Here is a 17,165-nt window from a genome sequence, read left to right as displayed (position 1 = left end):
CGTTCGTGTGGTGGAGACGCTCCAGAAGAGCAGGAAGCATTCCGACATCTGCTGAGTCGTGAGGTTATCGATCAAAACAACCGGACCGGAGTTTCCTCAGACCGCCGAGCATCAGAACATCTCAGTAGAAGACGAGTGTTTGGTTGACGGTGTAGAAAATGTGAGACACCCAAACAAAGACTTCACCCCCGACAGAGAGGAAACCTGAACCTTAAACTCTTATCATAGTCGGTTCTACCATAAATGTTTGGGATTTTTAATACGAATCCCACACCAGGATCAGGATCAGGATCAGATTCTGGTCTAAAACTTTGGATCTGACCTGTTCTGACTGGCCTCCCGCATCATCCACGTGAACACGAGACACAAACCACGACGTCTTTAAGCCTGACGCATCAATTTAATAAACAAAACCAGCTCGTCTGCTGTGTCACAATCAGGCAACATTTTAGGACGTCCCAAAACTAAACATGAGAATGTTTATGTAAGTCATCTGTGTTGTTCAGTCAGAGGTAAATATAAACAAATCAAACCCCATCAGTTTGGGTTGAGTACTGGATCAGGACGCTGCTCATTTCCATGAATAATTCGATGCATCGTGACCCAGTAAGTAAGAATTTTGTAACTCAGGCTGATTTACATCATTTTGATTTACATTTGCAGCATTTAGCTTTTATCCAAAGCGACTTACAATTATGTCTATATACAATTTGAGCAATTGAGGGTTAAGGGCCTTGCTCGGGGGCCCAACAGTGGTGGTGGTGAGACTTGAACCGGCAACCTTTTGATTAGTGCACCAGTACCTTAACCACTGAGCTACCACTGGCCTTTGATCAAACCCACAGACACATTTCTGAGTGTGCTACCATCCTGCAATCACATCCTGACACCTTAATACCTTCATCACAGTCAGATAGGTGACTGTGGGGTGTCAGTAATGTATACTTTATCATTATTGTCGATCCAATCCCACAATCCCACAGTCATGTGATACTGATGTCTTTAAGGTAACAGTGCTGACCAACCCAATCCATCAAACGTCCCAAGAATCGATTCCAAATCAGCGTGTTCACCATGAGGCTGGAACAGTCCCAGTTTTTATGGGTGATTTAATTCCTGACAGGGATTTACTGATAACAGACTTGTTAGATATGATCGTACTGCCCTAAAACTTTGGTGTTTGAGAGCGTTCTATCAACTACATCATTCTGACTGACATTAGAAAGATCATCCACAAAATACTTCAACACGAGCCACAAGATGTGGTACTGGACCAGGTAAAACAGGACTGGGATCGGGAACCGATCATTATTTTATAATAAGGGGGCTATTATGCTAGCCCAGGATCGAACCTGGATCTTAGTGGTGCTATCAGCCAGCCAGGCTTGTACACAGTCATGAGTGGCTATGTCTGAAGGACGGCTGAAGCTTTCAATGGATTGGCACCCAGTCCAGGGTGTTCCTGCCTCGTGCCCAGCCTTTTCAGAAAATACAGTAAAGTAAATACTGCAAAATGAATTCCTACCAGTTCTTTACTAAGGGAGTCTGTCATGTTTTTATTTGTGAGCGGTAGTGCTCAGAGTTGGTGCAGTGAAAGGCTCTGGGGGGGGTCTATAAGAGGACTATAGCAGAAGGAATGTAAACATGGAGCTCAGCTCAGTGATCTTCAGCTGTTGTTTTCTCAGTCTCAGTGTTTCTAAAAATATTCTCACTTTGTTTCTGACAGTCACAGCAATCAATCACAAAATATTGATCAGCGATTAGAAAACTGAACCCCACTGCAGCACTGCAATCATAGAAAAGCAGCCAGGACAGGAACTCATCCCCGGCTGCAGCGTTTTCTGGTGCAGGGAGAGCAGAGCTGAAATCCCATCATCATTTTTTCCATCTGCATCTTTGCATCCGAGCCAAAACCCGCACTGCTGCACTGCTGCACTGGTGTCCACAAACTTTAGACTCTCACACACATCAGAATCACATTAAAATGCTCTACAGAGCTCAGATTAAAGTGCTGCCCACCTTCTGTGGTGCTTTGAGGAGTCGGTGCACCCCGGCCAGCTGGTTGATGAGGGCTAGATCCTCCCTGAAGGTGAAGAACGGGGGCCGGGTCGGTTCGGGAAAATTGGTGCTGTTGAACGGATCGGTGTCGTCTAGGAACTGCACCCTGCACACAAACGTGGCCATGATATCCTACATCCATGCACCGAGCCTGATCCAGTCCGAGAGTGATGATAATCCGGGGAAGGTCGCGGTGCTGCGGTCCGGACCGGGAGAACCTGGGCCGGCGGCGCTGCAGCAACAGCAGGAGCAGCTCAGAGCTCCGCACCAGTGAACCGCTATAGAACCGGCCTCCCTCAGGGCTCCTCTGGAATTTGGTAGTTAATCAGGAACAGTCCTGGATTAGAGTTGTGTTCGGGTTCTATCCCGCGGGGATCCGGGCGCATAACAGGCAGCAGAGGTGCAGGAACACACGGACTGCAGGACCGGACCGGTACCGGTACCGGAGAGCTTCAGCGCTTCACTGCGGAGTCTGAGGAGATCTGGGTGAGTTTGGGACTCCCGGACTCCCTCCCTCCCTCCCTCCCTGCTCCTCCGTCCCAGCTCAGCCAGGACACCAAATAATCCCACTGAAGTGAGCCAGGACGCCACCTATCGACCCTTCAGAGTAAAACCTGCTGAATTTAGTGAGGACGTCATTTTATTTGACATTTATATTCACTTTATACAGTTACACCGTCCTCAGCTCCAGGAATCACGCATGCGCACTGCGCACTGCTCTCTGTGTTCTGATTAAAATCATTATTACAATTATTGTTACCCGCATCATCCTGGTCAGGGTCGCGGTACCACCGGGAAACACTGAGCTCAGGGCAGGAAAACTATGAACAGGACGCAAATCCATCACAATTCTCTGGTCATCCACTTTTTGATAAAGTTAAGTTTTTATTTGTGCAAGAATTGCAAACACGACGACATTATTCTAACAAAATCAATACTTTATACCTAAATCATGACATTTACAGTATTCAACTAGAAATATCACTTTATCCTCAAACGATTACAAATAAATTCTTAAGAACTTGAATTATAAATATATATATATACATAAAATAAAACCAATCAAAAAGTAAGTTTATTTTAAATGGTTTATTTTGCAGTTTGTGATATTTAAGTTTGCCCTATAAAGCTTTTTAAAATCGGGTTTCTGAGACTACGAGTTATAGAATCGATTCACTGAACCGACTCTGGTGACTCCCGTCGGTCCTGGACTGGATTCGGACAGTTCGAACGGTGTGATACTGACACCTGCTGGTCATCTGCTGTAACAGCTCTTCCATCATCATTCATTCATTCATTGTTTTACCATCGTTTTATCATATTCAGGGTCGCGGTGGGTCCATTTCACTGAGCGAAAGGCAGGAAACACTCCGGACACATGGCCAGTCCAACACAGGGCAGATACACACACATTCATACCTCGAGGCAATTTCATATCTGTAATAACCCTGATTTAGCTCAATGTAGTAAAAAGAATGTGATGTTTTAATTCTCTTCAGTCTTTATTTAACTAATAAAAGTAGAAAGATTTATAATGTTTCACTGATCAACTTCATTCTAGTTTGTAAATAGAAACACGTTTAAAATTTGATGCTGTAACAGACTCCAGTAAAGTCAGGACAGGGGCGTGTGTTCCCCCCTGTGTTCCATCAGTGTTCCTATTCATTTCTACTGTTTAATGCGTGAGGAACTGAGGACACTAATGGTTGCAGGTTTGTGAGTGGAATTTTTCTCCGTTCTTGCTCGATACGAGATTCAGCTGCTCAACAGAGACTCTCCAGATTCCATGAATCTTTTCACAATATTATGTACAGTAGATAGTGAAAGACAAAATTATTTATAATCATGCAGTAAAAAACGTTCTTTTTTAATTGATTGATTCTCTCTTGAGGTTTGGAACACAGTGGTGAGCCACGCCCCATCATTGCTTGTACAGACTGATCCTGATCCAGGTGGATCCTTTTATACCCGATCATGATTCCCTCACCCGGTACCAACTCACCCGCTCACTGTGGAACCTGTGTAAACACTCCATCAACTTTTCACTCTTATTCTGGAGTCTGTTACAGCATCAATTATAAACATGTTTCTACTTACAAACTACGTACAATGACACTGGCAAGTCAAAACATTAAATAAAAAACGGCCTTTAATGCCCCGACCCTCGTACCCCAGTCCCGTGATGAAGTTAATTCCACACACGCTCTGATATCACCAGCTTTTATTTAGGGTCGTGTCCATGTGGTTCACTCACACTCATCCAGCTCGTCTAAAAAGAGCCGTGACAACACAGAACCTAATGGAGGGTTATTACAATCATTCTTGTAGGACAAATTTAGTGCAATGGCAGACACAAACATGTCTAATGCAGTAAAGATGGTGGTTTTACAAGGACCATACAAAACAACCCCGACAAGCAGTAAACACATTTATGCCAAAAAAGGGAACTTGCATTTTTAACGTCTCTGTGGTCTTTGTCCCCAAAGCTGTTGGCATGGACTCGAATACGACAGCGAAGCGTTTAGAAAAATCAGCGAGATTACAAACCTAAACGTGTTCAGAAAAATAAAAGCAAGAAGCACATCACCGAAAAAGAGGAGAGAGAGTCAGAGAAATCAGGAGAGTCTGAGAGGAGTCTCAGCAGAACCAGGAGAGAGTCAGCAGACTGGGATTCATAGTAAATCCGGTGCAAACTAAAGTTTTTTTTTCTTTTTTCTTCCTATTTTAGATGTACACATGAATAAACACGATGATAAAGCAGTGAAATATAAACGTAGATCGATTTCTATTCTTTAGTGAGCGCGTTCCAACGTCCCTGAACAAAAATAAACGAACAGTACTAGTAAGTAACTCCATTTAAAAGATATTTCATTTTTAAAATAATAACAACAGTAAAATAAATCAGAGTATGAAGAAGCACGCGCGGCACTGAAATAGTTTAGTATAACGTTTGCTAATATTCAGCTTATGAAAGAAAATGTGTGCTGGTAGGGATATAACATCAAACAGCGAAGCGTACAGAAATCTGACCCCATTTTGGTCAAATGTTTGATATTTGAACTGTTATAGAGCAGTTTATGTAAGGAATCATAACTCATGTTATATAGTGATGTAATACATGATAGATCAGGTACGTATCAGGAAATGAACGATTACTGGAGAGAAGAAGCAACGTCACCACCAGCTCGACCTTAAACACATGACGCACGAGCATCCGGGTCACGACCTAATCATTCCAAACCAATCAAAGCTGAAGAAGGGAAATTAAAAACAGTACAAACGAATCATGGATGTAACGACGGGTCTCTAAGACCCACGATATCGAGACATCACTTCTCTGGAATCATTCAGCGAACAGCAGGAGATTCTCCTCACACGTCTCAACGTGATCCTGCGTTTCTCTGCGTACGATAACCAGACTAACCAGCGTGAGTGGAACAGTGACTGAACAGTTTTTAAACTGCCGATCCGGATGTTGATCTCACCAGTCCTTTAAGGGCCGGGCTGAATAAATTATTCACTCGAGGATTTAAAGCAAAGCGAGACTGAAGAGATGAAGGAGAACGTTTACAATAAAGCTCAACATCCACAAGATTCAAAGGTTTGTTTTTTTTATCAAAATGTAAATCCCACTTACGTAAGCTAGTAATAGAACTGAAGGTTCCAAAATTAAAAAAAGAACATCATCATAATAAAAATCCTCAAGAATTCAAGATGTCTGACTCGATTATAGCACCAACGGTTCAGTTCATGGCGAGTCTGAGTCTTTTCCACTTTGTTTTGCGAGAGAGTGAAGCTCAGACTGGAGGCTGCCGCCCATCAGCTCAAGTTCCCCTGAGATTGAAAAGTGCAGTCACAGTGATGACGTCTCCAGCCCCACCCACACCCACACCCACACCCACACACACTCGGGGTGAGAGCTCAGTGGGAAGTCTCCAGCATCTCCATCAGGAACGTCTCGATGGGGGTGTCTCCGATCAGCTTGAAGAAGAAGAGATGCTCCAGACACTTCAGGCCGATGGAGCGCAGTGCGGGGAGCCTGAGGAGCAGCTTCGCAAATCTACAGGAACGGAAAGAGGGGTAATGAACAAACACGACAGCGATCGGCTCGTCCGAGGGTCTCCGTGCAGCGCCATCGATCAGCCAGCAGAGGGCGTGACTGCCTCAGTGATGAGGAATCCCCTCCGGCGGAGTCATACCATCCTCATAACTGCAGCAGTTACGCCCTCTGCTGGCTGATCCATGGCGCTGCACAGAGACGGGGATAACGCGATACAGATCTCTGTATGAACCCTGGTGCTGCACACGTGTCGGAGGGGGCGTGTGTTAGTCATGACCCTCCTCGGTCAGGAGTGGAGGTCTGCAGCAGTAGAGGGGAAATACCATCTGGGAATTGGATATGACTAGATTGGGTGGATATTGAAAGTGTCTGTTTCCTTTATCAAAGTCCATCATGTTCCCTAAATGTTTACCTGCCCTGCTGCTCGGGGTATTTCTGTCTGCAGTAAGACTCCAGGGACGCGTACACTCGCTCTCTCAGCAGCTCCACCTCACTGGTGTTGGTGAGACCTTTAGCATCTAAAAACAAAACCCCCAAAAATAAATAAACATGTTAACACGTGTTAAAAATACCAGCTATGAGGTACGAAGACGTGGTGATAATTTAGCTATAAATAGTTTACTGTTACCTTATCGACCGCCCTGTTTTAACAGTTTAATTCTTATATACACTGATCAGCCATAACATTAAAACCACCTCCTTGTTTCTACACTCACTGTCCATGTTATCAGCTCCACTTACCATATAGAAGCACTTTGTAGTTCTACAATTACTGACTGTAGTTCATCTGTTTCTCTACATGCTTTGTTACCCCCTTTCACCCTGTTCTTCAATGGTCAGGACCCCCACAGGACCACCACAGAGCAGGTATTATTTAGGTGCTGGATGATTCTCAGCACTGCAGTGACACTGACATGGTGGTGGTGTGTTAGTGTGTGTTGTGCTGGTATGAGTGGATCAGACACAGCAGTGCTGCTGGAGTTTTTAAACACCTCACTGTCACTGCTGGACTGAGAATCGTCCACCGACCAAAAACATCCAGCCGACAGCGCCCCGTGGGCAGCGTCCTGTGACCACTGATGAAGGTCTAGAAGATGAGCGACTCAAACAGCAGCGATAGATGAGCGATCGTCTCTGACTTTACATCTACAAGGTGGACCGACCAGGTAGGAGTGTCTAATAGAGTGGACAGTGAGTGGACACGGTGTTTAAAAACTCCAGCAGCGCTGCTGTGTCTGATCCACTCATACCAGCACAACACACACTAACACACCAGCACCATGTCAGTGTCACTGCAGTGCTGAGAATCATCCACCACCTAAATAATACCTGCTCTGTGGGGGTCCTGTGGGGGTCCTGACCATTGAAGAACAGCGTGAAAGGGGGTAACAAAGCATGTAGAGAAACAGATGGACTACAGTCAGTAATTGTAGAACTACAGAGTGCTTCTATATGGTAAGTGGAGCTGATATAATGGACAGTGAGTGTAGAAACAAGGAGGTGGTTTTAATGTTATGGCTGATCGGTGCATATATGTATTTAGACTTACATTTACACTTTTATCCAAAGCGACTCACAGTACTGTGACAGTAAACAGTCTAAGCAATTGAGGGTTAAGAGCCTTGTTTAAGGGCCCAACAGTGGCAACCCGGCAGTTGTGGGGCTTGAACCAGCAACCTTTTGATTACTATTCCAGCACCTTAACCACTAGGCTACACCTATTTAGATGTTTTACGCTGTGTTTACACAATGGTTATGAAAGGGTAGGTCAATTTTATACTGGGATGTAATGACTGTACCTGGGTTGAAGAGGATGATGGATCTCAGACAGCCCAGCTCCGTCTTATCCATCTGCATGTCTCTCATCTTATTTACCAGCTCAGTCAGAACCCTGCAATCACAGAGAGAAACAGTATTCGACAGTGAACACATGACGCATGTAACAGTGATTCTGGATCTCAGTCCAGCACACGTATGAGCTGCAGGTTACACCCAAGTTCATGTCATCAAGCAGCCACAGTGGGGTTTTGGGTTTTTGGGCTGGAGCCTTACAGGGTGTCTGCAGGAATGTCAGCATCCAAATAATACCTGCTCAGTGGGGCCTGATAGGGTTCCCATCACATTGATGGGTTAGTAGGGGGGGGACCATGTGTACAGAACAGCAGACAGTGTCAGTAACTGTATAACCAAAGTGCATCTATCTGGTGAATGTAGCTTTCAACAGCCAATGAATGTACAAAATATATATACCTTAGAAAGTGTGTGTGTGTGTGTGTGTGTGTGTGTGTGTGTGTGTGTGTGCTGTGGTGGGTTCTAATTCCCACATTTCCTCCAGGTAATTAGTGCCTACAGAAAATACTTGCAGTTCTCAGTAAATAAATAAACATTCACTGACGGTTACCTGTCGAATATGGCCCTGACCTCAGGACTGCGTGTACTCTCCCTGTGAAAACAGAAACACAGAATTAGAGGCAGTGTTAGTGTGTGTATCTCTGCTACTCAGATAGGGGGCGCTATATTCTGTCTACAGCACATAACAGTGCGGCGCATGAATTGCATTGTGGTTTCTCATACAGTATCGACATTGAATAAATTCAAAATAATTACCGCCGTCACACTTCATAGGAAATAACGGCACAGCGAGAAAAGCAGAAGCGGTTTTATCACTTCTCGTGTGAATGCGCCGGTGCTGAAGGGAATACGGTATTCCAACATCAAGCATCTCCACCATTAAGAAGTATCAGGAAACAATAAAGAAGTAAAACTAAAGTGCAGCTTTTATTGTATTTTTATTGATGTGTAACTGTTAGTAATTGTATTTCAGTGTGTTTATATTATATTTGTGTTATTTTCAGTGTTAAAGTGTCAAAAACAACCTCATTATTTTACATGAGACTAAAATATCTGCAGCTCCACGGGACCATGGACGCATTAACAGGTTCTCCAAACATCCTTATGGGAAAAAATACCTCGAAACTCAACGTCTTTAAAACTCAACACCACTCCCAGAACCGACTGAGGTCCAGTTTTAAGGTAGCGCTGTATATATGTATGGGGGAGTGTGTGTAGTGTTGGTGTTACCTGTCTCTGTGCACGTGCAGGCCTGTAGCCAGCAGCAGTCCATCATCTACAGCAATGGAGCGATGAGACAGTGAAGCGATCAGCAGCTCATTCCAGCCTGAGACGCAGAAACAGAATTTGCAGCTCACATCACTGAACCTAAACTCTAATCAGGGTTCCAGAGGTCTGATTTAGTGCTTCAGTGAGGGCTCCTACCTGCACGCAGCAGAATGACCTGGTCATCCAGCGGGAGCTCAGAGAAGTGTGGGATACGTTTGGCCCACTCCACCAAACCAAAGAGCTGCTTATCAGCTGCCTGGCAGATATTAGTGACCGGGTCGAGGTGCTAAACAACACAAGAACACAACAGTCAGGGTTACTGGGTGCACATCCCTAAACTATTTCACTCTAAATAATAACAATGAACAATGAACTACTTCTCTTAAAAATGTTCCCCCACCTAATTATAAACAACTGTATAAACAATGGCAGTATGATGCATGGCAGTATAAAGCATGCATGGCAGTATGATGCATGGCAGTATGATGCATGGCAGTATGAAGCATGCATGGCAGTATGATGCATGGCAGTATAAAGCATGCATGGCAGTATGATGCATGCATGGCAGTATGAAGCATGCATGGCAGTATGATGCATGGCAGTATGCTGCATGGCAGTATGATGCATGCATGACAGTATGATGCATGGCAGTATGATGCATGCATGGCAGTATGATGCATGGCAGTATGATGCATGCATGGCAGTATGCTGCATGGCAGTATGCTGCATGCATGGCAGTATGATGCATGGCAGAATGATGCATGGCAGTATGAAGCATGGCAGTATGATGCATGCATGGCAGTATGATGCATGCATGGCAGTATGATGCATGGCAGTATGATGCATGCATGGCAGTATGATGCATGGCAGTATGAAGCATGCATGGCAGTATGAAGCATGCATGGCAGTATGATGCATGGCAGTATAAAGCATGCATGGCAGTATGATGCATGGCAGTATGATGCATGCATGGCAGTATGATGCATGCATGGCAGTATGATGCATGACAGTATGATGCATGCATGGCAGTATGATGCATGGCAGTATGATGCATGCATGGCAGTATGATGCATGCATGGCAGTATGATGCATGGCAGTATGATGCATGCATGGCAGTATGAAGCATGCATGGCAGTATGATGCATGCATGGCAGTATGATGCATGGCAGCATGTCAGTGCCACTGATCCAGATCACTCACCGCGCCGGTGCCAGAGCTGCCAGCAGAGTGAAGCTCCGTCTTGTGCTCCACGGCTGTCTCGGCCTCCAGTATCTTCTCCACGGGCATATCCTCGTTGGCTGCAGTGTTGAAGTCGTACTCGCCCTCGCGCTCCTTATTCCTCTGACGCTCCTCCTGAACAGCTGAGAGGAGAAACGGATAAGAACATATAACACTGCCTTTAACAAAGAACAAACCCCAATAAAATGTCTATCATAAATTCATCATATCCACAAGATGATGGCATTAAGCTGTCGAGTCTTCCTGAGAATTTCTTTGATAAGAGAATAAATAATTACATAAATATATACCCTCTCTCTTCATGCCCATGGCCAGGCACTTCTGGTAGCGGCAGTACTGGCAGCGATTGCGTTGGCGCTTGTCCACGAGACACTCTTTACTGTCTCTGCAGATGTAGCTCAGGTCCTTCCTGACTGTGCGCTTAAAAAAGCCCTTGCAGCCCTCACAGCTGTAAACACCGTAGTGCTTCCCTGAGGAGGAGAACCAGACACGCGTGAAATTACAAAAAAATACCTTCAAAATCATGAGTTAGCCGGTTCGTCCCACGTTACCCGAGCACTTACCCGAGGAGCGGTCGCCACATATGGCACAGAGTCGTTTTTGGGACAGCATTGGTCCTGTGCCACCCGGAGACTTCAGGGCAAAGGGTGGCTTCACATCATCAGAGCTGCTAACAGTGTGCAGTTCAGACATGGAGGAATGAATCTATAGGTAGAAAAAAGGTGAGAAAGATTATAGAATTTAAACACTAATTCATTCGTTTTGTCCAAAACCAATCCCAATAAAGCATTTCTGCCTACCTGTGGGTTACTGAGGGGTCCGTAACCCATCGACGGAGTTACAGGCAGCCCAGGAGAGCCAGTGGATGAGCTGATGACCGACAGAGGAGAATCCAGCGAGCTAACAGGGCTACTGACAGCTGAGGTGGTGGGCACCAACGAATTCATAGATGCAAGCCGAACTGATCAACCAAGAGGAGAAGACCGGACTTCAGCACTGCACACAGAGGAGAGAGAATCTGATGAACATGAGCCGTACTGAATCTAAAACGGGCTGATCATAAGATCGAGATAAGCAGACAATTAAACTGTAAAATGAAATACATGCTTCTCCAACAAGTAAACACAATGGAAACGTTTAAAAATCCAAAACATGTTTCTTATTTATGCAAGATAAAAAATATGCGAGCAATGTCAGAAATGGGCCAATAAGACATCCAGCTCTAGGAAACATGAACCCTGCGTTCACACCGGCAGCCCAAATTGCTGTTCGCTCATCGTCCTGCGTTCACACGGGCAGCATTATCATCACCTGTGGCCATTTCTAATCTCGAGCTAAACTGTGCCGTGGTTTTAATGCCTCCAGGCCAAAAAAACAAGCTAAAGCCATGACGGTACAGCGTACTTTCCTTGCTGGTATCTACAGAACACACAGAAAAAAACTATCGGACCAGAATCAGACGTGTTCCCACTAAAGACATTAAGACAAGTAAACTGTGTTTGTTTATGTGGTTGCTGCGTCTGTTTGTGGAAGTTTGTGGACGCCACAACAGTGAATTTCTCTTCCATCTCTAGTAGGAGTGATTATCTAGGAACCAAAAAAGAAGTGTATTGTTTACTGCTCTGCTCAATTCCTATTGGTAATCTCCACATCACTTCACTCCCAATTTACTCAACTTTGTACTGTTACCAACTCCGCCAACTTTATGATGTCAATGTTCCTATTGCCTCTTGTCGCCAAAAAACATCAGTCGCATTGCTTCCGGTGTGAACACAGGGTCAGGGACCACTCCAGCCAATCTATTCAAAAGCCTGCTCTGATAATGTTCCAAACACTGAAGATTGCTTATTTTTTTCAGCAGGAAATGCTCCATGCCACACAGCTGGGTCAACCAAGGTGTGAATGGAAGAGCATCAGATTAAGACCCAAATCTCTGACCTGAGCCCCACTGAAAACATCTGGAATGTGATCAGGAGGAAGATGTTTAATCACAAGCCAAAAAACGAAGCTGATCTGCTTCAGTGTTGTGTTTCAATGATTTGAAAGACTGGTGGAGATCACGAAAGGGTTCAAATCAATCAATAGAAGCAAATGCTGATTTCTAAGCTTGTGTTCTTTAAAAGTATATTGTTTTCTTAGTGATGTTCCATTATAACAATTAAAATAACCTGTTAAACTCAATAATTATTGTTTAATAGTGACCAACTGGTAGTTATTTTAATACTATAATGTTCGGTTATATAATGTGATAGAAATCAATTACAATTTCATCCTACTTGTACAATCAATATAAGCAGATATTTAGCTTATATAAGAGATAATAACTGATCTGATATAAAAGCAGTAGTTTGTACAATCGTTACTATATCGGAGTAAACAGCAGCACAGATTCTTAAACTGATAAAAAATCAGAAACAGTATTTCTCACATGCTGTTGTGTATAATAACAATAAATAACTTTAATCCGATCGTACAGTGTTAGTTTTTGATGTATGAATGTTAATGAAAGGTAATGAAAGGTGATTAGAACATTGTGTACATGTTAGATCCAGTCCGCTCACTAAGCGCGTTATGGAGGAGAAATGTAAACAAACATGGCCGGAGAGGCCTGCTCATCCAAACTCACTCTCACCCGTTTAAAACTTCTGTTTAATACCTAGAACAGCACTTTTATACACAGTTTAACCAAATACAGACTTAACTTACAGAAAAATACATTATCTGTGAGCTATAAGTGAAAATTTTACCCAGTTTGCTGGTAGCTAACAGTTCGCTAGCATATAACGTGGATGTTGTTAGTTTGGACTGGCTAACCAGGCCAGCCACATAAACACCGTCTCAAATACACACTAACCTGCTAGATAGTGAGTCTAAACACTAGTGAGATTATCTGGTAAGTACTAATGTGTCAGACTAGTTAGTACGCCGGTATACGGGTCTGGATCGTAGCCAAACAGAGCAAAGCTAGTTAGCATTATTTTACTATCAAACCCGATTCAGCTGCTAATAATGATGCACACGAAGCACCACACGCAGTATTTATATATATATATATATATATATATATATATGTATATATGTGTATATATATTATATATATATATACACACCTTCTATATTCCGAGCTTTGGTTTTTAAATATGAATTAAAGTAAATAAAACGTTAGCCCTCACACACGCCATCAGCACACTCGCCTCCCTAGCAACGCGTTACCCGAGCCCTGCAGCCACCGCGACCCGAGCAGCGCTGGCACCAAGAACTGCGTGTTTACCCGACAAATCTCCGCGCATTTACTCAATATTCACCAACATCTCACAACAAACGCGCAAAAACCCAGAAATAAACGATAAAAAGCGTCAATTTACCAAATACGCAATAAGAAGCTCCAGTGTTTAGCATCCGGACACGGAGCGCGTCAGTGAGCCGCCTGGTGGCCAGAGTGTGTCAGTGCACTCAAACCATAACAACGCGTACAAGCACAAACAGCACAAAACACTTATAAACACTTATAACTTATATATAACTTATATATAACTTATACTTAATCACTTATAAACACTTATAACTTATATATAACTTATATATAACTTATACTTAATCACTTATAAACACTTATAACTTATATATAACTTATATATAACTTATACTTAATCACTTATAAACACTTATAACTTATATACAACTTATACTTAAACACTTACAATAACTTATAACTTATATATAACTTATATATAACTTATACTTAATCACTTATAAACACTTATAACTTATATACAACTTATACTTAAACACTTACAATAACTTATAACTTATATATAACTTATATATAACTTATACTTAATCACTTATAAACACTTATAACTTATATACAACTTATACTTAAACACTTACAATAACTTATAACTTATATATAACTTATATATAACTTATACTTAATCACTTATAAACACTTATAACTTATATACAACTTATACTTAAACACTTACAATAACTTATAACTTATATATAACTTATATATAACTTATACTTAAACACTTACAATAACTTATAACTTATATACAGTATATATAACTTATACTTAAACACTTATAAACACTTATAATAACTTATATATAACTTATACTTAAACACTTACAATAACTTATAACTTATATACAGTATATATAACTTATACTTAAACACTTATAAACACTTATAACTTATATATAACTTGTACTTAAACACTTATATAACTTATAAAATAAAACGTTTAATAATCGTTAAACAGAACTGTAAAAAGCAGATCATAAAAAGCAGTTATTTGTAAATCCATGTTAATCTGTATTTAATATTCAAGATAAGTTTTATTGTCATTTCACTGTACACTAAGGTGCACATAAAAACGAGATTATGTTTATTGGGTTCATCCTAAAACACCACAGATTTAAAATAGAGAGCAAATATAAAATAAAGATGAAAAATATAAACATAGGACTAAAATAGGTACATCAAAGTTACATATAATAATATTCACATGATGAAAATTGCACATAGTGGTTATTACACACAGTGATATTACACATTATACTATTGCTTATTACAATATTGCATGTTAAGATTTTGCACAAATTAAAATAAATAAAATAAAATATGCATCAGAATTTGGTTATTTTGTTCTGTTTAAATTATATTCCAAATTCATTCCTGTATAAAAATACTTTCATTCTGAAACTGGCGCTCCAGACACGGTTTATAAATGTAAAGACAGAAGTATTTATAACTTGAAATGTTGTGAAACGTTTCTAACCCTAACACTAATCCTAATTCAGCACATTATGACGTCAGAGTGCGCTGCCACGGAACCGGAAATACGTTCCGTTTGTTGTTTTTGTTAAAGAGACGAAACTGAAACTATCCTGCAGCTCTTATTCAACTGATTATAATGTTTGTTTATCAAATACTAATAAAAGCAAATGTCCATTTTATTTATGTATAGAGCAACACTGTACAGATGTTTGTCTTGTTCCTTTGTGATTCACTGCAATGTTCACCTTATATTTATTTATTTATTAGGATTATAACGTCGTATTTTACATTCATGACAGGACAGGTAGTTACTGCTCACACAAGATTCTTACACGTCTTTGTACTGTGGGAGGAAACCGGAGCTCCTGGAGGAAACCCACACAGACACGGGGAGAACATGCAAACTCCACACAGAAATGACCCAGACTGCCCCACCTGGGAATCAAACCCAGGACCTTCTTGCTGTGAGGCGACAGTGCTACCCACCGTGCCACCCTCTCACCTTGTCTGTAATAATAATCATTTTCTGACAGAGTAATAACTATTAATACCGTAAATAATACAATAATTGTTGACTGGACAGTTATAAAAGTATTTCACTGCTGGTTGTACTGTGTGTGTCTGACTTTGTATGAGACAAATAAACCCTGATCAGTCATTGTTGTTGCTTTTGGTTAGACAGATAAATACGTATATTAAACAGATTTTATTATTATACAGCTAAGATAACTAACAGATAAATCTAAATACAGGGCAAACAAAGCAATAAAAGTAAAAGTAATGCATGTTTGAACCAGTCAGTATTTACCACAGATGTTAAGCCCACACTGAAACGCTGCTCATCATGCTGCAGTTTGTACCATTTCCTTTGTGTCCTGCTTTAAAATCAACCAGGCTGACAAGAATTCAGTATCGTGCTCTGCAAACAGTTAAATCATTATATTAACATTTACTCTGTTGTTGTTTCTGTTTCACTTCTTATTCTTTACAGACAAAACAATATACAGATATAATTTGCTTTTCAGGACAAGGAGCCACTATTTTTGCCCCATTCGCAGTTAAACAATACTTAGTAGTTAGTTTATTTATCAGGATTATAACGTGATGTTTTACACTTTGGTTCCCTTAATGACAGGACAGGTAGTTACTGCTTACCCATAATTCATCAGTTCAGGTTTAATATCAAACAGTCATGAACTATTTAATGTCTCCAGTTCACCTCACTTACACGCCTTTGTACTGTGGGAGGAAACCGGAGCACCCAGAGGAAACCCACACAGACACGGGGAGAACATGCAAACTCCACACAGAAAGAACCTGGACCACCCCACCTGGGGATCAAACCCAGGACCTTCTTACTGTGAGGTGACAGTGCTACCCACTTAGCCACCGTGGCGGAATACTTAGTAGAAATGCAATGTAATCTCATCACAGCCTTCCTGACTTTCTCCACCAAAACCATCTCCGGTGCCATCCTGAAGTTCTCTTGTGCCATCTTCACTGCCATCTGATGGTATTCCTGCACCATCTCTACTGCACCCAACTGCTACCTCTCAAAAAGAGTAATGACTGGATGCCTGCACACTGTTCATTAGTGCTTCTCAAAAAGAATTTGGACACACATATTACAAGACAAATTTAAGGACATAACAATTAAATCACATCTTTCCAGTGGAGTTGGGGCTGGGCTTAAACCAGCAACCTTCTGATCAGTAATTCAGTACTTCAACCACTAAGCAAGTACTGAGGCTTGCCGCTTTGCCAAAAAACAAGAGATCAATAATTTTGGGTATTTTTACCCTTTACAGTGCATAATATCAAAAAAGATGAGTGGAGCCTGAATACATGTCACATGTCTCCCAAGAGAACTGCCCCAATGCCCCAAGAGTTCAGGAAATGGGCC

General features: G+C 41.8%; 2 protein-coding genes across 7 annotated transcripts in view; both read right to left on the bottom strand.

Annotated features, from left to right (window-relative positions):
• The window catches only part of fhod3b (formin homology 2 domain containing 3b), a 123,311-nt gene extending 120,818 nt beyond the window's left edge, over positions 1-2,493 (bottom strand). For all 3 annotated transcript variants that reach the window (XM_062992358.1, XM_062992355.1, XM_062992357.1), the window contains exon 1: positions 2,020-2,493. In XM_062992358.1, the coding sequence (XP_062848428.1) occupies positions 2,020-2,184 (165 nt within the window). In that variant the 5' untranslated portion in view covers positions 2,185-2,493. The remainder of the gene's footprint in view (positions 1-2,019) is intronic.
• Positions 2,494-4,264: 1,771 nt separating this feature from the next.
• On the bottom strand, positions 4,265-13,913 carry rxrbb (retinoid x receptor, beta b). 4 transcript variants are annotated; one of them, XM_062992351.1, is made up of 11 exons: positions 13,843-13,913; positions 11,278-11,473; positions 11,041-11,182; positions 10,756-10,947; positions 10,439-10,599; positions 9,395-9,524; positions 9,200-9,296; positions 8,520-8,561; positions 7,918-8,009; positions 6,531-6,636; positions 4,265-6,118 (listed from the first exon to the last, which is right to left on the bottom strand). In XM_062992351.1, the coding sequence occupies exons 2-11, from the start codon at positions 11,422-11,424 to the stop codon at positions 5,980-5,982; spliced, it is 1,248 nt and encodes a 415-aa protein (XP_062848421.1). In that variant the 5' UTR covers positions 11,425-11,473; positions 13,843-13,913; the 3' UTR covers positions 4,265-5,979. The 4 variants fall into 4 exon arrangements, with proteins under 4 accessions (XP_062848421.1, XP_062848424.1, XP_062848423.1 ...); XM_062992354.1 differs by having other exon boundaries at positions 10,768-10,947; XM_062992353.1 differs by lacking the exon at positions 13,843-13,913 and adding an exon at positions 13,588-13,673.
• Positions 13,914-17,165: the final 3,252 nt, after the last annotated feature.

The sequence above is a fragment of the Trichomycterus rosablanca genome, chromosome 3 (assembly GCF_030014385.1).
Source record: "Trichomycterus rosablanca isolate fTriRos1 chromosome 3, fTriRos1.hap1, whole genome shotgun sequence".
Taxonomy (NCBI): Eukaryota; Metazoa; Chordata; class Actinopteri; order Siluriformes; family Trichomycteridae; genus Trichomycterus; species Trichomycterus rosablanca.
The sequence above is the reverse complement of the archived record's forward strand: the minus strand, read 5'-3'. Positions and strand labels throughout refer to the sequence as shown.